The sequence below is a fragment of the Nanorana parkeri genome, unplaced genomic scaffold (genome assembly GCF_000935625.1).
Source record: "Nanorana parkeri isolate BGI_ZX_2015 unplaced genomic scaffold, ASM93562v1 scaffold2955, whole genome shotgun sequence".
NCBI classification, from domain to species: Eukaryota; Metazoa; Chordata; class Amphibia; order Anura; family Dicroglossidae; genus Nanorana; species Nanorana parkeri.
The window spans coordinates 24,455-52,039 of NW_017309223.1; the positions used below are offsets into that span (position 1 = coordinate 24,455).

Genomic DNA, 27,585 nt, shown 5'->3' on the forward strand with positions numbered 1-27,585 from the left:
GACTGCAACCTTCCACCACTACTCACCTCTGTCAGAGCACCCAGCACCCCTGTCACTTCACCCTCCTGCAAACCCCCACTATCCAGGATCCCGATCACTGATCCCTCCATCCACCCACACCCAGGTCACTTCACCCAACTGCAACCCAGCACCCCTACTCCACACCACTAGCCCGCATCCCTATCACTGATCCCTCCATCCCGCACACCCCTGTCACTTCACCCAAATGCAAACCTTCACCGCAACCCAGCACCCCCAATAACTACCCAGCACCCCTGTCACTGCACCCCTCCACCACAACCCGTTGCATTCCATCACTCAGGATTCCTCCTATCAGCTTGGTTGACATCTGTCCCTTCACCATACTTCCGATTCCCACCGCTGATATCACTTCCGGGTCAGTAATGAAGCTCCTTTTGCTGCGTGCGGTGCTGAGGGCGGACACTCAGCTCACTTCCCTTTACCTGCCAGCAGTGTTTTTTCAACCACTAACATACACTTTATTATATTTTCAGTGAATAATAATAATAAAACATTACAGCTGCCAACAAAATTATTATTTTATATAGTGAATTGTCCCAAGTTCAGAAAGGTCGGCGGCCATTTTGTTGTAGCCTACAGGAAATAAGGAGACTAAATAGTGCAGCTGTAGCTTCCAGCTAGGGGGTGTGAAGCTGCAGAATGGCTTTCCAGTGAGGACGAGGTAATATTATGAATATATTCTTATTATGAGAGGAGGAAGAGAGAAGGGGGTCCCAGCACTCTGTGTGGACTGGATGGGGGGATCATGTTACCCCAACATATCATCATCTTCCTGCAAGACCTCTGATGTGTAGAATATTAGATGGTGAGCTCTGCTGGGATGAAGGCGCTGGGAATGATGGCACTGGGGATGTATTCCTGGAAAATCACAACCCCCCTCTTTTAGATATACACCTATCTATGGGAACTAGAATTGATTGCAGATCTTGAGCTGATTCGAAAGGTAGGGATTGCCATACTTACTCCTCGCTCTGGCCGGCTCCTTCCATCAGTGTGAAGCCTCTTCTGTAAGGTGTGCAGGCCGAACCCTGACATCATGTGCAAGATTGGGCCAATAGTCTTGCTTTGTAGGTGAGGATGGCAAAGGCCCCCCAACCACCCAGAGCGTCGAAGAGAGTGCCAGAGTGAGGGTTGGTATTACACCACATTTCTCCAACCTTTGCAGTCTGGAGGGGTATTTCATTTCTACAACCCCATTCAGCTTGAAGTCTATGGAGTTGGCATGGGGGGACCGTGCGCACAATAGTAACCAAGCATATCCAGTGCATGCTATTGCAACTTCCTCTCTTAGGTGACCCCATTGGAAGATTTTCACCTTAGTCTGGAGACAACTCTAATGAGGGGGGGTTCGAGGGTGTTGACAGAGATTCTAGCCCTTCCCAACTCAACCCAAAACTAAAAAAAATCCCTATAGGAACTCTTTGGATTGGTGAAAATTAGCCAATTTGGCAGAGCAACGCGTATCTGTGAGTGCCCTCAAAGCCCATCTGCGTGCAAACACAAACCCCCCATCCCACCCAATCACAACCTTTCCCAATGATACGTAAGTCAAGTAACATACTTCCCGAGAGATTAGAGCTCGGCTGGAATGTTTACAACAATATGGTTTGACTGCTTGAAGACAAATATGTTCATTTAAAGCCGTGTAAGGGAAGTATATTGATTTTTATAAGTGGATTTCAGAATTTTCTTTTTTTTTAAGGGGGAGGGGCTTTAGGCCATGCCAGAATTTAATAGGCCAACCTTGCCTTTTGGGTGCACGGTCTGCTATTATTATACACATTTTGTTCTCTTTGTCTTATCAGATGCACGTTCAATATTTGAGGTCACGTTATTGATTCCTTTCACTTTATGCCGAAGGAGTGGGAGTATCTTGTAGGACACAAGGATCTCTACAAGGACATCATGATGGAGAACCGGCCGCCCCTCACATCACCGGGTAAGAGGAGACTTTCATGTCTTGTAAAGGAGAGAAGAGTACTGAGGATCCCCCTAGATACACACATCCTCTGATATAAAGACAATGTATTCAGTCAGTGTGTGTGTTTCCTACAGATGGATCCAGGAGCAGAAATACCCCAGAGAGATGTCCCCGTCCTCTGTATTCCCGGGATTCCACACAGGAACATCAGGAGATCCCTCAGACCCGTCCTCTGTATTCCCGGGATTCCACACAGGAACATCAGGAGATCCCTCAGGAACATCAGGAGTTCCCTCAAGATGATCAGGTAGATGGGAGTGAGGGTCTAACCAATTTTTAATATTGCTTACTATATGCTCAGTGGATCTCATGTAATAAGTATAATGTCTGTTTTTTTTGAAGAGTGAATATATAATTAAAGTTGAAGTAAAAAACGAAGCAGAAGACACGTCCGTTAGTGATGATGATCCATGTAAGGAGGAGGAAATCCTTCCAGAGATGAGCTCAGGTGAGGAATAAACACTGAATCCAGAAAAGAGTCCCAGATTCTCCTTGTTCAGTCACTACACCAATCTCTTCTTCTCCCCCCTCCTCTGTCAGTAGACAGTAATGGGGGGACGGAATGTGTCTAGTGGGGGGAGTCAGGAGCCATCAGCCTCTATTAGACTCCGCCTCTCCTCCTCACATCATGTCATTGTGTGTTACCAGCCAAGAGATGTGACCAGTCTCCCCCCACACACACTCTCTGGGGTCTCTCATACATCTAAGTACAGGGGGCTTCACTCTCATCTTTATTCACAGACCCCGGAGACACCAGAGACACACAGAGAGATGTCAAAGATGAGGAGGAGGTAAAAGAACACATGAGGATCAAAGAGGAGGAAATTCCTCCAGAGACCAATACAGGTGAGGAATAAACATGAAATATACAAAATATATTTACAGATCGATCCTTCATTGTTTGTCATTTTGCTCTAGGTGGACCCAGTAATAAAAATACATCAGTACGTTATCCCCACCCTCTGTATTCCCGGGATTCCATACAAGAACATCAGAAGAGCTCTGTGGAACACAAGGTAGCTGTAATTTAATTGGAAGCATGGTAACTCTTGTGTCTAAGCCCAGGCCAAGTCACTGGACAACGTAGTTATTGTTTTTTGTTTTATAGAAAGAAAGTCTGAGTGAATTTATAACTGAAGATGTAGATGATGCCAAGACATATGTGTGGGACAATGTACCGTTTAAGGAGGAGGAAACCCCACCAGAGATGAGCACAGGTGAGGAATTAACATCCAGAGAAGAGTCCCAGATTCTCCTTGTTCAGTCACTACAACAATCTCGTCTTCTCCCCCCTCCTCTGTCAGTAGACAGTAATGGGGGGACAGAATGTGTTTAGTGGGGGTAGTCAGGAGCCATCATTCTCTATTAGACTCCGGCTCTCCTCCTTACATCGTGTCATTGTGTGTTACCAGCCAAGAGACGTGACCAGTCTCCCCCCCCCACACTCTCTGGGGTCTCTCATACATCTCAGTACGGGGGGCATCAATCTCTTCTTCTCCCCCCTCCTCTGTCAGTAGACAGTAATGGGGGGACAGAATGTGTTTAGTGGGGGTAGTCAGGAGCCATCATTCTCTATTAGACTCCGGCTCTCCTCCTTACATCGTGTCATTGTGTGTTACCAGCCAAGAGACGTGACCAGTTCTCACACACACACTCTCTCTGGGGTCTCTCATACATCTCAGTACGGGGGGCATCAATCTCTTCTTCTCCCCCCTCCTCTGTCAGTAGACAGTAATGGGGGGACAGAATGTGTTTAGTGGGGGTAGTCAGGAGCCATCATTCTCTATTAGACTCCGGCTCTCCTCCTTACATCGTGTCATTGTGTGTTACCAGCCAAGAGACATGACCAGTCTCCCCCCACACACATTCTCTGGGGTCTCTCATACATCTCAGTACAGGGGGCTTCACTCTCATCTTTATTCACAGACCCCGGAGACACTCAGAGGGACATCAAAGCTGAGGAGGAGGAAGAAGGACATGTGAGGATCAAAGAGGAGGACATTCCATTAGAGATCAACAGAGGTGAGCAGAGAACCTTTTGATACTGTAAGGTATGGTAACCCCATCCTTTTGAAGTGTCCAAAATAAATGCAACTAGCTGTTTGAACCCTAATATGTTGCTCAAGATGGCTGATGACGTTTTGGGGGACCCTTTGGAATTTGATGAGACTCAACATATATTATCCACAGTGGTCTATATTTGTCAGGGGGGGATGGGCATCGGTCTTGCTTGCCTGTTTCTGGTCAATTCTACAAAACTAATCTGGATATTTGTCCTGTTTTCCCTCCAGCTGGTGACATAGAGGACGAGGAAATCACATCCAATTCTTCAGAAGAAAGGTCCATGACCCCAAATCTCCATCCAGCACCTCACTGTGCCAGTTTATCGTCTGATCCCTCCACACATGGTCAGAGTTTTATCGATCCCTCATGTCGTGACGCCATTGAGCCTTCTGAACGTTTGGCCAAGAGCGATGAGCGTATTTCAGACCGAAGTGCTCCGGAAGGGAAGAAACCATGTCCACGCTCCAAGCCTCAGAATCGTATTCTCCAGGAGTCGCATCGTCCCGCACAAGAAAAAGGGCAAAATGCAGAGAAACCATTTTCGTGTTCGGAATGTGAGAAATGTTTTACACGGCGATTCAGCCTTATCGTCCATCAGAGAACTCACACGGGCGTGAAGCCATTTTCGTGTACGGAGTGCGGGAAGTGTTTTGCCCAGAGGTCAAACCTTGCGGCCCATCGGAGAACTCACTCAGGGGAAAAGCCTTTCTCTTGTACCCATTGCGGTAAACGTTTTCCGAGTAAGACGTCTCTTTTCAGACACGAACAAGTTCATACGGCGGACCAGAGAACTTGCTTAACCGAGAAGCCGTATTCGTGTTCAGAATGCGGGAAAGGTTTCACTTGGAGAACCAGGCTTATGGTTCACCAGAGAACTCACACGGGGGAGAAACCTTACTCGTGTTCAGAGTGCGGGAAGCGGTTTTATTTCAAGTACTTGCTTCACGAACACCGTAGAGCCCACACGGGTGAGAAACCTTTTTCCTGTTCGGAATGTGGGAAACGTTTCACCTGGCGAACCAGGCTTATCGTACACCAGAGAACTCACACAGGGGAAAAGCCCTATTCCTGTTCGGAATGTGGAAAGTGCTTTTATTTTCGATATTTACTTATCGAACACCATAGAACTCACACGGGAGAGAAGCCGTTTTCATGTACAGAATGTGGAAAGTGTTTCTCCCAGAAGGAATGTCTTATCTCCCACCAGAGGACTCATACCAGGGAGAAACCTTACTTGTGTACGGAATGCGGGAAGTGTTTTTCTTCTAAACATTTACTGACTGTTCACCATAGAGCACACACCGGAGAAAAGCCCTATTTGTGTTCGGAATGTGGGAAGGGTTTCGCTAAAAGAGCATACCTTGCTATGCATCAGACGACTCACACCGCAATCAAGCCATTTTCTTGCTCCAAATGCGGGAAATGTTTTAGTCGTAAATCAACTCTTCTAACGCATGAAAAAACTCACACGCGGGAGAAGGTTTATCCCTGTTTGGAATGTGGGAAATGTTTTACCGAGAAAGGTAATCTAGCAGCACATCAGGCGGTTCACACCGGCAATCTCCCGTATTCCTGTTCCGAGTGTGGGAAAGGTTTTACCAACAAATCAAATCTGGCGGCCCATAATCGCGTCCACACCGGAGTGAAGCCCTATTCTTGCTCCGAATGCGGGAAACACTTTACTCGGAGGTCGTCTCTGTTGAGGCACGGGAAAGTTCACACGGGGGAGAAACCATATTCGTGTCCCGATTGTGGTAAACACTTTGCCGAAAAGTCATGGCTGGTCAGACACCAGAGATCTCACACGGGGGAGATGCCATTTTCTTGTTCCAAATGCGGGGAATGTTTTTCTTGGAAGTCGTCGCTCGTCAGGCATGAGAGAGCTCATAAGGGGGAGAAGGCTAGCTTGTAATGTGAACATGCAAAACCTATCATTATATCTATCATAGAAGGGACTCCTAACCTTGTTTTCAAGGATAAAGTTAATGTTGTTGCTTTAAAAATAAGAATCTACGTTTTCAGGATGCAAACCCTCGTAGCTAATCATCGCAGTCATTTAAAAAGAATTACACTATATTGCCAAAAGTATTGGGACGCCGGCCTTGAAACGCACATGAACTCTAATGGCATTGAGTTGGCTCCGCCCTTTGCCGCTATAACAGCTTCAACTCTTCTGAGAAGGAGTCCACAAGGTTTAGGAGTGTGTCTATGGGAATGTTGGACCATTTGTGAGGTCAGGTACTGATGTTGGAGGAGAAGGCCGGGCTCGCAGTCTCCGCTCTAATTCATCCCAAAGGTGTTCTATGGGGTTGAGGTCAGGACTATGTGCAGGCCAGTCAAGTCCCTCCACCCCAAACTCCCCCATCCATGTCTTTATGGGCCTTGCTTTGTACACTGGTGCACAGTCATGTTGGAACAGGAAGGGGCCATCCCCAAACTCTTCCCACAAAGTTGGGAGCATGAAATTGTCCAAAATGTCTTGGTATGCTGAAGCCCTAAGAGTTCCCTTCACTGGAACTAAGGGGCCCAAGCTAAACCCCTGAAAAACAACCCCACACCATAATCCCCCCTCCACCAAACTTTACACTTGGCACAATGCAGTCAGGCAAGTACCGTTCTCCTGGCAACCGCCAAACCCAGACACATCCATCGGATTGCCAGACAGAGAAGCGTGATTGGTCACTCCAGAGAACACGTCTCCACTTCTCTAGAGTCCAGTGGCGGCGTGCTTTACACCACGGCATCCCACGCTTTGCATTGCACTTGGTGATGTAAGGCTTGGATGCAGCTGCTCGGCCATGGAAACCCATTCCATGAAGCTCTCTACGCACTGTTGTTGTGCCGATCTGAAGGCCGCACGGAGTTTGGAGGTCTGTAGCTATTGACTCTGCAGACAGTTGGCGACTTCTGCGCACTTCAGCATGCGCTGACCCCGCTCTGTCATTTCACGTGCCTACCACTTCCTGGCTGAGTTGCTGTTCCCAGTTGCTTCCACTTTGTTGTAATACCAGTAAACAGGTGACCGCGGAATATTTAGTAGCCAGGAAATGTCACGGATGGATTTATTGCACAGGTGACAACCTATCACGGTACCACGCTTGTAGTCACTGAGCTCCTGAGAGCGACCCATTCTTTCACAAATGATTGTAGAAGCGTCTGCATGCCGAGGTGCCTCATCCTATACACCTGTGGCCATGGCGGTGATTGGAACACCGGAATCCAATGATTTGGAGGGGGAGGGGCCCAATACTTCTGGCAATATAGTGTACCTACCTATGGGACATGTCCAGTTCTGGGTCTTATGCCTTCTCGCATACTGGAAGTGTACTTCTCTGGGTGTCTATGTGGCTGCTTGTTGACCCATTGGGTCCATTGGTAGGCTTCTCACGGTGTCCAGTAGTATTAAACTCGCAGACATTTTCAATAATGAACCCAGATCAATGAAATATACATTGGCCAGCAAATTATTGAAGTTGTTGCCTGAGCACTTAGAGTCGGAGCTGTTTGGAAACATGATGTCTGTCTCAGCGCAGCTTCCCGGAACTTCCTTTCCAGTACAAGATCCCAAGGGACAGTACAGTCTCCAGCAGCTGTTCATCTACTAGTTTGGAGAAGGAAGGAGTGGGGAGCAGGGGGTGTTCTGCCTCCCCAGTTTAAGCATTGAAACTCTATAACTTACAGCTGTCAGTAACTCACAATCCTCATAGAGTCAGCAGACAGTGGACTCAGTCCAGATGACACCTTGAAGATCGTTGAGAAGTGTAATCCAAACTGCAGATCTTTACAACAGCGAAAATTTGGTAGGTGAAACGATCATAATGTGATCCACTCAGCAAAGAACATGTGGCGGAGATGCAGACTGGAACGTAATGAGCTATCTACATAGGAGGAAAAGCTGAACTAGGGGGAGGGGCGGAGACAAATACCAGAGACAGATGAAACACATATCACAATGCATGTGTAACCTGACAGGGGAGAGAGGAGTTCCTTGCCTTGCTGTGTTTGAGGAGACACACACAGCTTACTAGCACACACAAAGGTGACTCCATAGGACCCCGCAAGGGAAAGGAGCCGCCCTAATACAGGATATCAGTGCTTAGGGGACCAGCTCATTCTGCAGGAAACTAAGACTTTCAAAGGGCAGTGTCCATTGTAAGTAAATTCATCAGCATTTGAAATAGTCTCAAAAGCTTTTGACTAGGGATGCACTGATACCGGCTTTTCGGTATTGAGTACGAGTACAGATTATTTTGTTTTCGGTACTCGCCAATACCGGAAGTCTCATTAAGGAGGCCGGGCGGTGTGTAATGACTCGCCACCTGGCTTCCTCATTAGCCGGGTGGCAAGTCTTTACACGCCACCCGGCCTCCCAGCTAATTGGGAAGCCAGGTGGTGAGGAAACCAGGTGACGAGAAAGCATGGAGCTGGCTTTCTGGCCAATCAGGAAGCCGGGCGCCATGTAATGACACATTGCCACGCTTCCTGATTGGTCGAGAACTTGGCCAATCAGGAAGCCGGGCAACGTGTCAATACACGGCGAAAAAAAGGGGGGGGTGTTAGTGATATCCCGGGTGATAAGGGGGGGGGGGGTGTTAGTGATATCCCGGGTGATAAGGGGGGTGTGTTAGTGAAATCCCAGGTTGACGCGGGAAACTTTTCGTCCGATGATCGAACCGTCGTACGATTGTCATACGGCAACCCCATAATGCCCCGATTATTGCAAGGTTCAATGAGCCGTAATTAAAGAAAAGCACCTGGACGAATTGCGGTAATCGATCGCACGTATTTTCGTTTGCGCATGAGCAGTGTAGATCATACGATTTTTGACATACGGAAAAGCCACTAACCTTGCAATAATCGTACGATCGACCAAAGTTTTCAAACATGCTTGAAAGTCAAAAGTCGTACGAATGTACAGTATTTGCGGTTGTACACTGCCCATACACCTTGTGATAATCGTACGATAATCGCAAGGTGTATGGGCACCTGATGACTAATTTCTGCTCTCTCCTCAGAGGGGAGGGGGGGGGGGGTCAGCTGATTGCAGTTTAGAGATAACAACCGGACCCACCATAGCCATCCGTGGCTCCCCCCCTACCGCTGTCACGCTGGTCCTGGGCTCCGCTGTGCCCGTTGCGAGCCCGGGACCAGCATAGTGCCTCTGTGACAGGGGATCAGATGGAGATAGACAGAGACTTCTTCCCATTCAGAAACTGGTTGATGGAAAATATTTTCTGAATAAAAGACAGGCTGGGAGCTATGGAAAAGGGTTAAAGGGAAAAGTGAATTTGAGGAGGGATACTCACAGGATTGGTGGAGGGAGCTTTACAGGAGGAGCTTTGGAGAGTATCCAGGAAGGAGGAGTTCCAGGAGCCAGCGTGACCAGGAGAAGGAACAGGACTCCCTACCCGCCCACCCTGGTATGGTTTTGGTGGTGTCTAAAGTTTGTCGCAGCATTATGGCGGTTTGGGGATCCTTGAAGGCAATTTTCTAGGTTGGATAATTGGACGGGGGAACCCATCAGTGGTGTGGGTGGCCTTCGGTGGTGGTAAGGTCACACGTCATGACCTGGTAAGAGGGACCACGGTGGGTCTGTGGGCAATTGAAGTACGTCCCCGAGTCGGTGTATGGCGGCTGGGGTCATAGTTACGCAGTTACATAGTATCTGACGTTGAATAAAGACATTAGTCCATCAAGTCCAACCTATTAGGATATCATTCTTAGGAGTACCTGTACCCCTGTATATTACGGTCCCTTAAGAAATCGTCCAAAAGTTTCTTGAACAATTCCACATTATTTGCTGAAATCACCGCCTGTGGCACTGATCTTACTGTGAAGAACCCCCTTCGCCCCTTGTGCTGGAATTTTTTTTCCACCAATTTTAGGGTCATTCCGTTTAACCAGTTGACATCCACGATGTTAAACCCCCTTCCCATCCAGGCCATTTTTCAGTATTCAGCGCTGCGGTACTTTAACTGACATTTATTCCGTCATGCAGCGCTGTACTGAAATGAATTTTATACCCTTTTTTGGGGACAGATAGAGCTTTCTTTTGGTGGTATTTATTCACCACTGGGGGTTTTATTTTTTTACTATATTAAGGAAAAATTACCGAAATTTAAAAAAAAAAACAGTTTCCCCTATATTAAATGATAAAACATTTATTATTACCCAATTTTTTGGTAAAATATAAAAGATGGGGTCACGTCGGGTAAAAAGACACTAAACATGTCAAGCCTTAAAATTGCGTGCGCGCGCGAAACCTCAAAAAACGATAATACCCAAAATTGGCCATAGGCGACGCTTTAAAAGCTGTTACCGCTCATCAGTTTAGTGTTATCAGTGATTGATGGCCCTAAAATGATTGCTCTCACTGCGACGTTCGCGGCGATATGTAACATGTGTAGCGCAATTGTAATTTTTGCGCGCTGGGGCACCGGACGCGTATTTACGTTTATAGGCGCGTAAACGTGGGGGTGGGGGAGTTAAACATTTTGGGGGGGTTTTTTCCCCTTTTTTTATATGTGACTTTTATTTTATTTTACTTTTTTATGTGTTACTTTTATTTTTTTTTATTTATATTTTTTTTTTTTGCACTTATTGTTATTGCTATTATATAGGGGGATAACAACCCTGGTGGGGGGGGTGCCGCGAACGAGCACATATAGGCGATCGGCGGGCTATGGACCCGCTGATCGCCTATATGTGAAACACCCGGTAACGGGTGTGTTTAATCGTCGGGTCTTTTCTGCCCGTGCGTGCCCGCTAGGGGGCGCGCGCGAGCAGAAAAAAATTGCCGTCTGGAGACGGCAACCCGCAGATGTAGCAGTGCCGTCCATCCGTTTTTTTACTACGGGCGGACGGCAAGAGGTTAAGAAAGGTTCCCGCAGACACTGGTCCGAGTTTGGATACTGAGTGCCTTCAAGGACCTTGAAACCTAGCAAGCTATTGTATGGTTACTTGGTTATTGTTGTTTTTGATTGTTATTTAAAGAGTATTTATAAAAGTTTTGTAATAAAAGGCTGCTGTGGCCATTTATACTCCAACCCTGGTGTAGCTTGTGTTTGGATAACAAAGTTACAATGGAGAATTATCACCGTGTTGTCCTGTGTAACCTAACTGACCATCGTGTAATATGGGAATTATACACTATAAAAGAACAGTGTGTAATTTCTCCGGATATGGACTGATAAAGCCTTTATTAGGTATTACCCGGATATGTTCCGTGTGCAGATCCTGTCACTCTGTGTCTGGTACTCTTTATAACAAAATGGTGTACGTGTTGTTCCTATGAGTGTTTCATATCTTTCTGTCATGTACTGAAACTAGAATAAAGATCATTACAGAACGGACAAACATGTCTATATTAGGATAACCGGATATAGGCCGTATGTAAGTTAAGATGTGTTTCTTCCTAAACTGCTTACGTGTTATTTTAAGCAAAGATAAGACCTATAACCATATATGGTGCCATAACCATTTCTTTGTGTATATAAACCGAGACCCGACGTCAATAAAATGAGCATATTGTGACTATCAAATCGTGTCTGTCATTTTGTGCTCCCGGAGCTCTGATAAGGGATTTCTCTGGTTGGTCCGATTAAAGGAGTCCACGAACCCTAACAGCGTGGTAATTGAAAGGAAGTGGGTGGGGAGTCGAAGGTAAAGGGGTTGGTGGCAGTAAAAGGGGACCTCTGAGCTACCTTAGTCATGCTGTCCTGGCAGGAATACCAGACCTCGTGCAAAACCAGGAACAGAGATTTGCGTCCTTGACATAATTAAGGTTTATTCAACATATGTTGGGCAGTACGATTACCAGCATACTATTACCAAAAAGATGAATTACAAAACTTTTAAACGAAGGTATATTAGCATAATTCATGAGATACCTCCCCCAGTGACATCCCACACTGGGCTGACACAGAAATACAAATCATCCAATAATATTTGACTATTTATCACAACTTTTAAATGGTTAACTCTCTAAAACCATAGCAACAGCATCTTTCCAGGGGCGTATCTGCCGCGAGGCAAACAAGGCGTTTGCCTGGAGCTGCAGATTCCCTGAGAGCGGCAATTGCTGTGGTTCTGGTTCTCTCCCCTTGATAAATTTATTCATCAAGGGAAGAGAACCGGAGGCTATAGTAGCGGCGGGGACGAGGAACTTTCCCGTGTTAGTTACGCTGTAACAGCTTTGAAAGATTGGCAATATTTATCTTATCAGCTTCCCCCACAAGGGTGTTTGCTAAGAACAAAAAATTCCTTGAAAAGGCCTGTAAAACACAAACTGAGATCTCTCTTTGCAGGGTCTGCACAAATATATCTTTGCAAACTTCTGCAAAGATGAAAACCATTGATCTCCACAGACCTTGGACTGATGTATAGCAAGATGGAGTCTCGAATATCAAAATGGATTCTTTAACATAACCAACTTTTCCCCCACAATGCAAAGCCTCTGCACTTTCCATTCATTTATAACAGAGGCCTTTACACACACATGAACTTTAATGGCACCCCAGTATTCGTCCGTAGGGTTCAATATTGGGTTGGCTCCGCCCTTTGCCGCTATAACAGCTTCAACTCTTCTGGGAAGGCGTCCACAAGGTTTAGGAGTGTGTCTCTGGGAATGTTGGACCATTCTTCCAGAAGCGCTTTTGTGAGGTCCAAACAATTCATCCCCACACAGCTCCCTCCTCATGTATCACTTGCCCCTCCCTTTTAGATTGTAAGCCCTCGGGGGCAGGGCCCTCCTTACCATCTTGTCTTGTAATTGTATTGTGATTGTAATGTCTTCCTTATATTGTAAGGCGCTGCGCAAACTGTTGGCGCTATATAAATCCTGTAGAATAATAATAATCCCTATGTATTACATGGCATCAAAGGAAGGAGAGTGTAACCCCGCACATCCTCGGTGACACCGCACAGTGGGGAGATCTATCGAAACTGGAGCAGGCAAAATCTGGAGCAGATTTGGACTGCAACCTATCAGCATCTCTGACTCATTTTCAAATCTTACCTGAGCAAACTGAAGAGAGAAGTTGATTGGTTGCCATGGGCAACGGCTCCAGATTCTGTTTGCTCCAGTTTTGATCAATTACCCCTAATGTCTTTTTGTCTGTTCTAATCTGTTCTAACATCATATCTGTAAATTAGAAGAATGGTGGGGCGTGGGGGGCAACCTGCTATCAGAATCTGTTTCCCCTGGACAACAAGGGTCTGATGAATTGAAGAACAGTGAGGACGGTCTATCTGGGGTGTGCGGTATGATTAGGATGAACAGTGCAGAGTAGGTGATCAGTACGGATTACAATGAGTATTGTAGATTAAGATTATCATTGTTAATTACAATGAGCAGTAAGGATTACGATCGGTTGTATGGTTTAAGATTATCAGTGTGGATTAGGATGAGCGGACTATGATGAGTGGATTATGATGAGCAGTGCTGATTATGATGAGCAGTGCGGACTATGATGAGCGGGTTGCGGATAAGCGGTGAGGATTATGATGAGTAACTCGGACTATGATGAGCGGTGAGGATTATAATGAGCAGATTATGAGTGGTACGGATTATGATTAACGGATTATGATGTGTGGTGCAGATTATGATGAGCGCTGGGGATTATGATAAGCGTTGGGGATTATGATAAGCGCTGGGGATTATGATAAGCGCTGGGTATTATAAGAGCTGGGGATTATGATAAGCGTTGGGGATTATGATAAACGCTGGGGATTATGATAAGCGCTGTGGATTATGATAAGCGCTGGGGATTATGATAAGCGTTGGGGATTATGATAAGCCCTGGGGATTATGATAAACGCTGGGGATTATGATAAACGCTGGGGATTATGATAAGCGTTGGGGATTATGATGAGCGGACTATGATTAGCTGTGCGGACTATGATGAGTGGATTATGATAAGCGCTGGGGATTATGATAAAAGCTGGGGATTATGATAAACGCTGGGGATTATGATAAATGCTGGGGATTATGATAAGCGTTGGGGATTATGATGAGCTGTGCGGACTATGATGAGTGGATTATGATAAGCGCTGGGGATTATGATAAACGCTGGGGATTATGATAAACGCTGGGGATTATGATAAACGTTGGGGATTATGATAAGCGCTGGGGATTATGATAAGAGCTGGGGATTATGATAAGAGCTGGGGATTATGATAAGCGTTGGGGATTATGATGAGCGGACTATGATTAGCTGTGCGGACTATGATGAGTGGATTATGATAAGCGCTGGGGATTATGATAAACGCTGGGGATTATGATAAACGTTGGGGATTATGATAAGCGCTGGGGATTATGATAAGAGCTGGGGATTATGATAAGCGTTGGGGATTATGATGAGCTGTGCGGACTATGATGAGTGGATTATGATAAGCGCTGGGGATTATGATAAGTGGTGTGGAATTTACCAGAAAGTGAGAAAACTCTATACACGTGCCTGTGTTAAAGTGACATTAAACCCTCAGATTTTTTAACATAAAACTATACTGTAATGTGCGCCTTACTGTAATCCATGGTTGTTTCTCTTTGCTGCTCTTACTTTTAAATCTGTATCTGTTCTCATGCTGGGCAGAACTTCTGTTTTGCAGCAGACTGCCTTGTCTTAGGAATGGATACACGGTGTCTGTGTATACGTTTCTATAGGCTGTAACCTGAGCCAGCACTACAGCAAGAGGCCCTGAGCTGCAACGTGAAGTTCTCCCCAAGCATGAGAAGACATGAGGATTTAAAAGGAAGAGCAGCAAAGAGAAGGGAAACTACCATGGATTACAGTAAGGCGCACATTACAGTATTGGTTTATGTTAAAAAATCTGAGGGTTTAATGTCACTTTAAATTCTCAGTAAAATAGCAAAAAGTTTTCCTGGCACACTCACAAGCTAGCATGTAAAAAAACTTGTCTCACACTACCGCACTAGAAGAGGTGCCTTGGCGCGGCTGTGCGGGTTTCACATTTTCTGCAGAAGACGTGTATATAAACCTCTGTTTTTAACCTTAGCGGTGAGACAAGTTTTTTTACATGCTGGCTTGTGAGTGTGCCAGGAAAACTTTTTGCTATTTTACTGTTTAAAGCCCATTCCCTGTGCACCTTACTGTAAAGCTGGTGACGAATTGATGAGTGCGTTTGTCATCTGTTTTGCTTGACTGTGTTCTCATTCACACACATATACAGATAAATAGAAACATGTGTATTTTGAATCCTGTGTTTGATCATCTGGAGAATAGAAGAGGACATGGAGAAGATCGCAGCCAGCATAAGACTGTGGAGGAATGTGTGTGAGGGACAGACAATCCCATCGGGCAGAGTTCAGCGATCACATCGCACACACTGTCATCTCTCTAACTAACTTAAAACCGGAGCTTCCAGAGAGGCGGGGCAGAGGCGGGTCTATGTAGATTCAGATGCAGCTGAAGGGAGGAAAAGCAGTTACGAAAATAGCCGAGCGGCTAAGGGAACAGAATTTGACACGCCGCCACCACCGACATCTAACAGTGAGTTCACATCATCCTCCCAGTAGTAGCGCTCCTTTCATTTGTATATTTTTTGTTATTTAGCCACAGGGCTCCCTCTCCCTGCCTTAAAGAGTTTGCACACTGTTGATCACATTCAGTGCCTAGTTCCACATTGTTCTCACCCAGCAGTAGTGCGCTTACATTTTCTGTTTATTAGTTGTTACTTGTGATGGTTACTTAGTACTCGCTGGAGTGAAAGAGCGTGTGGGGCGGCTTCCTGTGAGAGGGGAACCGCTCAGTACATGGCTTTCTGACTGAACAGATGCGAAGCTTGGTCGGGAAAGTAGGTCCCTTCTTTCGAAGGACCTTGCACCCTTGTGCACGTTTTTTGTGTGCTGTGATTTCACGGTTCACTTTTTTTGTTCACAGGGGGAAGTTTTGATGCACGTCCACGGGCTTCGATAAAAGTTGTTAGTTGTGATGTACTTAACTTCCTATACTACATATCATGTTATTTTAGGAACTATGCCATGGGAGCCACGAGCCTGTCAGCGTAGTGCACTGCCACTTTAGATTTATCTAAGCACTCTATCCACGATTGGTACTTTTTTATTTTACTATTTGACCCACAGATGTTGAAGGTGCTGGTTTCTTCTATTCCTGATGCTAGGAGGAGATTCTGTGCCCTTATACAGGGTTCTCTGTCTCCTTCCACCCAGGAGGGGGGTTTCTCTTCGGGAGAGCCCCCTGCCTAGTACTGTGAGGGACCTGTTTCGGCAGGTCCCCAAAGGATCGGGGTCCACTGGCCTTCGGGTTGGTGGGCCAACAGTCTCAACCCCTGTCAGGAGCCTTGTGCCCCGGGGGGTCGGGAAGTAGGTCCCTTCTTTGGAAGGTCCTTGCACCCTTGTGCACGTTTTTGTGTGCTGTGATTTCACGGTTCACTTTTTTTGTTCACAGGGGGAAGTTTGTTTAGACGCACGTTCCACGGGCTTCCCAAAAAAATTAAAAAATGAGAGCCATGAGAAGGAAATCATTAAATTCTTGAAACTAGTCATGAGACCGTCATGAATCCTGTGCATGATCTATATATGTCTGTGTACGTGCCTTATGGGTGATTGGTTGGGACTTTGCCTCTTGTTTGTGTGCATAGATAAGTGGACTGTTTGGAATAAACTTTGGAACCACAGCACTTTGTTATCGCGGCAATAAAAGTACTCGAAGGGAGGATCCCCGGCACACAGTAGAGATTGCAGGACAGATACAGGAATGAACCCTATCAGTCAGGAGGGACGGATAAGATGGGGTATAAACTTGAAACTTTCCTCTGACTCCATTTTGTATGCATCTCCGAGAGCTGCCTTCCTTGTGTTGTTCCGGAATTCTTCTGTATTATTATTATACAGGATTTATGTAGCACCAACAATTTTGCGCAGCGCTTTACAATATAAGGAAGACATGACAATCACAATACAAATCATGACTGTATCGAGGTTCATGAGAGAGGATGTAACACCCATGTCCCGGAACATTGTTATTCAGCTTTTTATTTTAGCAACTATCATCACATTACCTTATTTGTGTTTAACATAACTATTATCCCCAAGGACAATCTGCTCATCTTTCATGAAGTCATTAATCGTGTCGAGAGACTGTTATTTTGGAAAGTTAGGAGTTGCCCCATCCCCTTGGCTATGTCCCCCAGATATGGCTCAGTGTTGAAGATCATGTATAAAACCCTCTTGTTCTATTAGTATGTTGTCACACTGCTTGTATCCAGCTTTGTGATCCAGTATATATCGTCAACTTAAACCATATAGCGCTGATGAGAATTGCTTGGAGTGGATGTCCTTTATTTCAAGGCTTTACATTACTATGTGTCTTCATTCTACTTCTGATCTCTATAGATTTCTCACTGGAAGGATCTCTGAGCTTCTCTCATCTTTTTGTCATTACAGTTTTCTTCTGTCAGACTGTGTGTAGGCCACCAGAGCTCACTGTGATGTGAGGACATTTCCCACCATCAACATGGAGACCAGAATCCGATATCTCAAGATAAGGAATGTCATCAGGACTAGAGGTCAACCAGATGCAAGGGTAAGACTAATGGACAACATGTGTCCTTCTGAGCCTGATGAAGGGGACCCTGTGCGGCCCCGAAAGCGCTTGTATTGGATGGCAATGTGCCATTAAAATGGATCATTGATTTACAACAATGGTGTGCTGGTGACATTATTTCCTTGTTCTGTGCTATACGCGGTGCCTACCGTGGTCACTACAAGCACCCACCCAGTCTTTGTTTTTTTTGCGGTAAGGAGTGCAGCAAGATATTCTTTTTAAAATAGTACTATGTGTCCCCAGTTATGAAAGAACAGGAAGTGTTTTATATCACTTCCTGTTCATTCATGAGTTTCTGAATGGGTAGTAGCACTCTGTACGGAGGCTCCTCCCCATTCAGAAGCTGATTGATTCAAAATATTTTCTGAATGAATGGAAAGCCTCTGTACTTTCCATTCATTTAGAACAGAGGCTGCAGAAAAAGAGATTGAGGACTCTATGTCCTCAATTTCTTTTTCTATTTTAAAATGGAAATATCAGGGGGCTGTTTAGACTCCTAATATTTCCCCGAAGCCCCCCCCAACAGTAAAAGAAAAACTGAAAAATAATCCCGAGCCACACTCTGGAATACCGACAGGAAGGTTAAGGTAAGTCCTTAAAGCAGCATGGCGGGGGGATAAAAAAAATGTGTGACGTTAATGTCACTGTAAGGCTTCCCCTGTAACAGTCTGCAGCAGCCAAGACAGAAAGGAATACACTGTCTAAAATCTCTCTGCCAACTGAGCGTGCTCAGGAAACTCCAGCTCAGTTCATTCCTCCTGCTGAATGCCATGCCTCCTGGGAATTGTAGTTTTAACAGTTCATTACAGCACAGTCTCTTCCTGGCTTTGCACTGCAACTCCCACAAGTCGCTGTGTCTCACAGGCTGCACAGTAACCAGTAACTATTTACAGGCAGAATACATTTAATCATTGTTGGGGAAATTAACCGGGACGGCTGAGGCGGTGCCCTTTTCGAGATCTCTGGAACAAATCTAGAACTACAAAGAGGCAGGTTCAATACGTGTTCAATGTATTCAATGAATCTTCTCCGGTTATATAGTAGTACAGAAAGAAGGAAATGCTGAATCATCGTTTAAACATAATGGGGGGAATTTATCAAAACTGGAGCAAACAGAATCAGGAGCAGTTGCCCATGGCAACCAATCAGCATCTCTCTACAGTTTGCTCAGGTAAGATTTGAAAATGAGAGAGAGATGCTGATTGGCTACAGTGCAAATCTGCTCCAGATTTTGTCAGCTCCAGTTTTGATAAATCCCCCCCAATGCCTTTTAAGTACATAGGTTTTTAGTGCAAAGAGTCTCTTGCGAAAATGAGGTAGAAAATAGGGAACTTTAAAACACTGAGTCTGTTAAACACACACTCTTCCCTGTTGTCACATTCACATGCAGAACACAAAATACAAGTTGAAACTGTTTGCAGAAGAGAACCTGTCATATTAAGAAAATCATGGCTACATCCCCCCTTTCAATCATGTACTCTATAAGTCTATAGGGGCTGCACATGTATAAGTAAATTATCATTTTTGGATGCCATTAGTACATGTCCTACTGTATATTGCCGCCCTATATAAGAGCATATTAAATAGCTGTTCCTATAAAAGACTGTACTGTATGTGGCCGCCCCTATGTATTACATCGCATCAAAGGAAGGAGAGTGTAACTGCGTACTTTTTATGGCTGTCCCTATGTAAGAGCATACTGTAATAGGCATCCCTATAAAAGAGTGTACTGTACATGGCCATCCCTATGTACTACATTGTATAATAGGAACGGAGTGTGTACGAACCTACTGTACATGGCCATCCCTATGTACTACATTGTATAATAGGGACGGAGTGTGTACGAACCTACTGTATATGGCCATCCCCATGTACTACCTTGTATAATAGGGACTGAGTGTGTACGAACCTATTGTATATGGCCGCCCCTATATACTACATTGCATAATAGGGACAGAGTGTGTAAATGGATATTGTATATGGCCATCCCCATGTACTACATTGTATAATAGGGACGGAGTGTGTACAAGCCTATTGTATATGGCCGCCCCTATATACTACCTTGTATAATAGGGACTGAGTGTGTACGAACCTATTGTATATGGCCGCCCCTATATACTACATTGCATAATAGGGACTGAGTGTGTAAGAGGATATTGTATATGGCCATCCCCATCTACTACATTGTATAATAGTGACGGAGTGTGTACGAATCTACTGTATATGGCCGTCCCCATGTACTACATTGTATAATAGGGACGGAGTGTGTACAAGCCTATTGTATATGGCCACCCCTATATACTACATTGTATAATAGGGACGGAGTGTGTACAAGCCTATTGTATATGGCCGTCCCTATATACTACATTGCATAATAGGGACTGAGTGTGTAAGAGGATATTGTATATGGCCGTCCCCATATTCTACATTGTATAATAGGGACAGAGTGTGTACGAACCTACTGTATATGGCCGTCCCTATATACTACATTGCATAATAGGGACGGAGTGTGTACGAACCTACTGTATATGGCCATCCCTATATAGTACATTGTATAATAGGGACGGAGTGTGTACGAACCTACTGTATATGGCCGTCCCTATATACTACATTGCATAATAGGGACGGAGTGTGTACGAGCCTATTGTATATGCCCGTACTTATGTATTACATTGCATCATGGGGGCTGAGCTGACAATGGTCTGGTGTACTCTACTCTAATTGAATCTGTTTTCCCTTTAGGGGGAAATTGGAGAATTTGATGAGGTGGCTGTTTACTTCTCTCAGGAGGAATGGGAATGTTTAAACACAGAAGAAAAAGAAATGTACAAAGAGGTGATGATGGAGAATTATCGGACCCTCCAGTCTCTGGGTAGGTGCTCTGATATTAGAACATGCTGTTCAGTTCAGTGTTCTTTTGTTTGATGATCTCCTCTTAGAATGATCACTGGGCGATTTTGGTTACTCGTGAATGTGGGAAATAATGTAATAACTATTATTGTACATACACAGGGCGGATCATTGTGAAACCCTCCGTGATAGCAATGATTGAGAACGGTAAGGAGCCGTGTGTAAGCAACCTTCATCATTCAATGGCAGACATCCCAACCTGCAAAACCTTATTTCAGGGAGGTGCCCTTCTCATTTCAGGGAGATACCGTCTGTTTTTTTTATTTTGACAGCGGCCGTCGGCCACCTTCACAATAAAAAAAATAAACAGCAAGGGAATGAATAGCTAGGCTGCTATTGGTCATTTCAAATTGCAATAGCCAATAGCAGGCTTGCTCTTGTACCCACCCACTGCTGCCGTCAATCAGCAGAGGAGCACCTCAGGTCCACCTCTGCTGATTTACAACAGCAGCATATAATATTAATAATCACAAATAAAATATAAAACATTATTTAATTAATAATAACATAAAAAATAATATAATAAATGGAGAAAGAAGTTCTTGGAAACATCACTATAGGTCAGTATTGTCATTGAAGCACTTTCCTCTTTTCAAAATGACTGAAATGTAAGTTGTAAATATGAAGGCTATAGCTTAAGAATCCAAATACCTCCATAAAGAGATTGGCTTATATACATATAGGAATATACAGTAGATCACATCCATGATTGCAGGTTTAAAGAGCATTTCCAAAGGGAGGACAGAGGTGATACACGGTGCTATGCATTTATAAAAGGTACACGTCTTATATGACTGTTTAAAGGTCATAGACTATCCTTATCTTTCAAGTATCCAGTCTGGGTGTTAAAGAAAAAGTATTGCGACAGTAAAATATACTCTTCCCAATAGACAAAAGCTGTCTCACGCCAGCTCTATATACCCAGTGCTGAGCAATCCTATAACTGCTGATCGCTCAGCTCACGGTTTCTCGATGCAGAGGAAGCGTCTGTAAGTCACTGCTCCCCGCAGGGATTTCCCCTTCCCCTCTCTGTTTCTCCAGCGATCATTAGAAGGACAGACAAGGGAGGGGCTGGACACAGCTGGTTGCTCTAGATTGGCAGGGATAACTGTCATGACAATATTGTTGGGAGTCTTCCCAACTTTAGAGCAGCAGTAGCCCACTTACTTTGTGCTTACTTTGTGTTTCAGAAGTATATTAGTAAAAAAATAAAATTAATACACACACACCATCCCAGTCTTAGTCCGTAGGGTTCAGTATTGAGTTGGCTCCACCCTTTGCCGCTATAACAGCTTCAACTCTTCTGGGAAAGCGTTCACAAGGTTTAGGAGTGTGTCTATGAGAATGTTGGACTATTTGTGAGGTCAGGTACTGATGTTGGAGGAGAAGGCCTGGCTCGCAGTCTCCGATCTAATTCATCCCAAAGGTGTTCTATCGGGTTGAGGTCAGGACTCTGTGCAGGCCAGTCAGGTTCCTCCACCCCAAACTCCCTCATCCATGTCTTTATGGACCTTGCTTTGTGCACTGGTGCGCAGTCATGTTGGAGCAGCAAGGGGCCATCCCCAAACTGTTCCCACAAAGTTGGGAGCATAAAATTGTCCTAAATAGCTTGGTATGCTGATGCCTCAAGAATTCCATTCACTGGAACTAAGGGGCCAAGCCCAACCCTTGAAAAACAACCCCCCCCTAATCCCCCCTCCACCAAACTTTACACTTGGCACAATGCAGTCAGGCAAGTGCCGTTCTCCTGGCAACCGCCAAACCCAGACACGTCCATCGGATTGCCAGACAGAGAAGCGTGATTGGTCACTCCAGAGAACATAATTATTTTAAGCAGATTAAGGAAGCCAGATATTCTTTAGTAGAAGTTAGGCATTCTACCCGTCCTACTTAATCAGTGCTGGTGGAAAAGTAAAGACCGTGTTATTTCTAAAGGCCTGTCATGAAAGTGAGCTCTTCTTAAAGACTGGTTTACTTGAGTTGTATAATCTTGTGTAGATGTACATGATTGTTCACGGTGAAATTCTCTCCTTCTATTTTTGCTTGCAGGTGCATCCCAGACTTCTTCCAAGGGACACCCTGAGGACATTATGTTAGAGAACAACTGTGTACCTGAAGATGGAAGCCATGCCACGAGCCCAAAAAAGGGGACAACGAAGACTAGGAAACCAAAGTCAAGGAGAAGTAGTAAACTCCTCTCACAACCATCAATGAAAATTGAGAAACCAAAACAGAAAAGTTGTAAGGTGAAGTATAGGGACCGTTGTGTCAGAGAAGTAAATACTTCAGAGGGGAGAGCTAAGAGGACGTGTTCACAAAGTAAAACATCGGTCTGTCCAAAATGTGGTTTAGCTTTCCAGAGCAAATCTGAACTTCAAATACATAAATGTTCTTCCGATAATGAGAAGCCATATTGGTGCTCAGAATGTGGGAAAAGCCTCTCCAACAAAGGAAGCCTCAGGGTACATCTTCGAAGTCACACTGGAGAGAAGCCTTACCCATGTTCTGAATGTGGGAAATGTTTTACCAATAAGGGTGATTTAGAAAAGCACAAATGGGTCCACATTGACTATAGACCGCATGCTTGTAGCGAATGTGGGAAAACGTTTAGAACTAGGTCCAGTTTAATGATTCATTCCAGAACTCACACAGGAGAGCGTCCTTTTCCTTGCCCTGTATGTGGGAAGTGTTTCATCAAGAAGTCCAAGCTTTCCAACCACCAACTAGTTCACTCAAGTGAAAGGCCTTTTTCCTGTTCAGTTTGTGGGAAAAGCTTTAAGGACAGGAGTCGATGCAAGGTCCATGAGAAAAGCCATGCTGCTGAAAAGCCATTCCCTTGTTCAGAATGTGAAAAACGATTCACTACGAAGGCTCAACTGGTAAATCATTTTAAAAGCCACACTGGGGAAAGACCATTTACATGTTCTGAGTGCGGGAAGGGTTTTTCTACAAGTGCAAGCCTCAAACAACACCAGAGATGTCATTCAAAAGAAAAGCCTCATAAATGTCCGGAATGTGACTCGGCTTTCAATAGTGTAGCTTACCTTAACATACATATGAGGCTTCATACCGGTGATGGACTTTTCACCTGCTCTGAGTGTGGGAAAATGTTTAGTTCAAAGTCAAATCTTCATAAGCATCAGGAAATTCACACAGGAGAAAGACGATTTGAATGTCATGAATGTGGTAAACGCTTTTTTGAACACTCTGCTCTGGTTGTACATCTCAGAAGCCACACCGGGGAGCGGCCTTTTGAGTGTTCTGAATGTGGGAAGACTTTTATCACAAAATCCCACCTCACTGTCCATAAAAGATTACACACGGGGGTAAAGCCCTTCTCATGTACAGAATGTGGTAAATCCTTTATTTGTAGACAAATACTGGAGGAACATCTCAGAGTCCACACAGGAGAGAAGCCCTACACGTGTTTGGAGTGTGGAAGGAGCTTCAGCACCAAAAAAAAACTTTCAAAGCATGAGCTTTGCCACACCGGTGAGAAGCCATTTGGCTGTACAAAGTGCGGGAAACATTTTGCTCGTAATGATGAATGCAAGAAGCATATGGTGAGCAAACATTCCGAGAAGGGGAAAGATAAGCAGTGATAAACCAATCTTCATTTTAATCTATTTGGCTGGTTTACGTCCACCACGTGTCAGAAAAAAGGTTAACTTTGTATCTCCATACAGTATATCCAGGTATCTATCCATGATACATTGCCTTTGTACACTCTCCACACTGTACCAGGGGTATCCATAACAGGGACAGGGATACAGGGATATCCATACAAAAATAGTGCACATAGTCAGCAATACAGTACAAACCAGGGCACATATTGTCAGTGCAAATAACAGGCATGAACTCTGGAGGTATGGATCCTGTAACTTTTCATTTTTCATCAACAATTACATCAATAGACAGAAAAGGTAACATGTAAACACAATATGGATAGTAAAAGGCACGTGCATCCCATCCGTCTCCTGCAGAAGGCCGCGTACCCGTGTTTTTACACATAATACTAAGAGTTGATTTTCTCTGCTCTATCATGTGACCCCGTGTCTGAAACTGTGATAACACACCTCCATAAAAGGTGGTTATTATTATATGTATATATTTCAATGTGTCATAATAAATAGCAGAATTGGTTCTTGAGACACTTGGAGTCTTGTCTTTCTGTTCCACTCACTGCAATGTTTCATCACTTGTTTATTATCATCTGGTACCGCTAATCGACTCTTTGCACACTTTTGCTGTGCCTGAAAAATTCTCCAACACACATTAATCTGATACCGAATGGCATCTTGCACTACTTCATACTATATCCTCCATCATTAAATTATTTTACTTTAAAGTATCTAGAAAAGTGTGATTATTACTGAACAGGCAAGGTCGGGGTTAGTACAATGTTTTGTCAGGCAGGAGAGGAGTGGTGGAGTATGATGACGGGCAGTACGTGTACAGATTTAGTAGTGGTGAGGAGGGTATAATAGAGGGCAATATGTACAGTAGAAGGGTGTGGATGGAACTGTGGCAGGGAGTGTGGTGGGTATGACAGCGGGCAGTATGTGAAGTGCAGAGGGGAGAGGCACAACGTCCGAACTTGTGTCTATTACAGAAACCTTTCGGATTCAGATGGGAGCCGGAAGAACAGCTGCTGATGTATTTTCCAGCAGTAGCTCAATGGAGCTTGCACACAATTAGGGGCGGATCCAGAGCAGTGGCGTCACAAGGGGGGTACGGCCCGCACCCGGGTGACACCATTGGAGGGGTGACACCATTGGAGGGGTGACACCAAAATGACTTAGTCATTTTGGTGTCACCCCCCCTCTGAAAAGTCGGGCGCTCGGTCATGGACCGAACGCCCGACAGTATCAGGAGAGAGGAGGGGACCCGGTGGCATACCTTATCCCTCCTTGCAGATTTAGTGGGGGGGGGCCGAGTTTTGTCTTACCTAGGGCAGCCCCAAACCAGAATACACCACTACATACATCCGATACCACAGGGACATTGCCCAGGAACTCTAAACTGCTGTCCCTTGAGCCAATGCCCACAGATCACATCGCTTTTTAGACAGTAACACCCAGGTGCTAAGAGAGTGATAACATGGGATCCCCACCCTTTCCTGGGAAGTACCCCAAAATGTGTGGGCCATGGACATGGGATTGAACTGTGGCGCCGGGCTGTCTGGGGGTCATAAAGTCATTATGCTCTTATCAGACTTTATAAAGTATAAAGACGGTGTGATAGTTCAATAAAGCGCACTGCTCCACACTTTGCCTTGTCTGGTGTTTGGGGTAAACCTGCTATAAGAACCTATTCTTCTGGGTGTTCCGGTGGGGTACCAGGGCACATAACCAAAAGGATCACTTTCTGAAGGCAAATGCATTCATTTTATATACAGAGCACATCCTTCACTTGCTTGTCTAATAACAAAGGAGCCCACCAAAAGCCCCCCAAACTTATTGTTGCTTACAGATAAAACATATGTACGGCCTGAGAACTGGACCCGTGTCGCTCAAGCATGTTTACACTGCAGACTAGGGATGTCCCGATACCACTTTTTCAGGACCAAGTACAAGTACTTCCCCTCATGTACTTGCCGATACCAATTACCGATACTTGTTTTTTTGTTATTTTTAAAGGGACAGGTGACTTTAAATGATCCATAGTACAACTACATGTTCTGTTCTATGGATCATGGTTTAACCTATTCATGTTAGCAGGGGAGAATTGTAACTCTATTGCTGGAGTGTAGTGGAGTGTGCTGTATATATGTACTACATATACATTACACACGTCCAGTACACTATAGCAATAGATTTACAGCCAGCCCCGTCCCAGCTTCCCTCACTCACAGTTTCACTCCGATCCCTGTTGCCTCACGCGGTGCCTCTCGTAGTCGGGGCTGGGCAGGATCGCGTCTCGGTGCTCAGCTTGTGGGAGGCACTCACAATTCTCCGCTGCTAACATGAAGAGGTTAAATCATGATCCATAGTACATATACAGCACACATGTCCTGTACACTGCAGTAATAGAGTTACAATGATCCCCTGCTAACATGCGTATGTTAAATCATGATCGATAGTACATAATAGTACATAACATGTAGTTGGACTAGGGATCATTTAACCCATTCATGTTAGCAGGGGATCATTGTAACTCTATTACTGCAGTGTACAGGACATGTGTGCTGTATATGTACTATGGATCATTTAACCGATTCATGTTAGCAGTGCAGAATTGTAAATCTACTGCTACACTGCATTCTATATGTACTGTATATGTACTATGGATCATTTAACCCATTCATGTTAGCAGTGCAGAATTGTAAATCTACTGCTACACTGCATTCTATATGTAGCACATGTACAGTACATATAGAATGCACAGCAGCAGTAGACAAAAAACCAAGCCCAGGCCCCGTCTTACTCACTGTTGCCTCGATCGCGGTGCCTCACGATTTTCCTCACATGTGAAGACGTCGTTGCCGCTGAGTTGAAGAGGAGCGTCGCGTCACTGCTGCTCCGGTGGGGTCCTAATTTAGGTGGCCGACGACTGCCTGGAGCGCAGCCCACCGGAGCAGCAGTGACGCGATGCTCGGCGCGACGTGGCACGGTAAGTAAAAAAATAAACACAAACATAGCGCAAGCTTCGGCGCTTTGTATTGGGGCATTTTGACAAGTACAAGTACTTGTCAAAAAGTACTTGTACTTTTTGACAAGTACTCTGTGCTGCTCACCATGTTATAACATTGACCATAAGGTGGCAGCACTGATAAACCACCGTCAGTTTCGGCCATACTACAGTCAAAAGATGCCGCCAGCTACACGATTCTTTATATTAATTCTATAACGAAAAGTGGGAAACCAAAACCCAACATTGGAATAAAACACAAAATTACAACTAGACCATCAGGAATAGCACACAGCTCTTTATATATGAGAAGGTGGGTGGCCCTGAGAAGGACCTTTGTGTAGATGGAATAAGTGATCGGAGTGTAATTAG

The 27,585-nt window shown here is 44.9% G+C and overlaps 1 protein-coding gene across 1 annotated transcript; it reads left to right on the forward strand.

Moving 5' to 3' along the window:
* The first annotated feature begins 2,826 nt into the window (after positions 1-2,826).
* Positions 2,827-24,185, forward strand: LOC108802564 (zinc finger protein 585A-like). The gene is made up of 8 exons (XM_018574421.1): positions 2,827-2,869; positions 2,942-3,039; positions 3,132-3,240; positions 3,950-4,045; positions 4,315-4,812; positions 4,912-5,987; positions 22,992-23,453; positions 23,706-24,185. Exons 1-8 carry the CDS (start codon positions 2,827-2,829, stop codon positions 24,183-24,185), a joined length of 2,862 nt encoding a protein of 953 aa, XP_018429923.1.
* Positions 24,186-27,585: the final 3,400 nt, after the last annotated feature.

Excerpts from the sequence above, each read along its gene's own strand:
- LOC108802564 (XM_018574421.1), top strand. The coding sequence starts at position 2,827 with ATGAGGATCAAAGAGGAGGAAATTCCTCCAGAGACCAATACAG. Across the intron at positions 4,046-4,314 it reads TCCATTAGAGATCAACAGAG|CTGGTGACATAGAGGACGAG; the intron begins GTGAGCAGAGAA and ends TTTTCCCTCCAG. Across the intron at positions 5,988-22,991 it reads GAGCTCATAAGGGGGAGAAG|CCATATTGGTGCTCAGAATG; the intron begins GCTAGCTTGTAA and ends GATAATGAGAAG.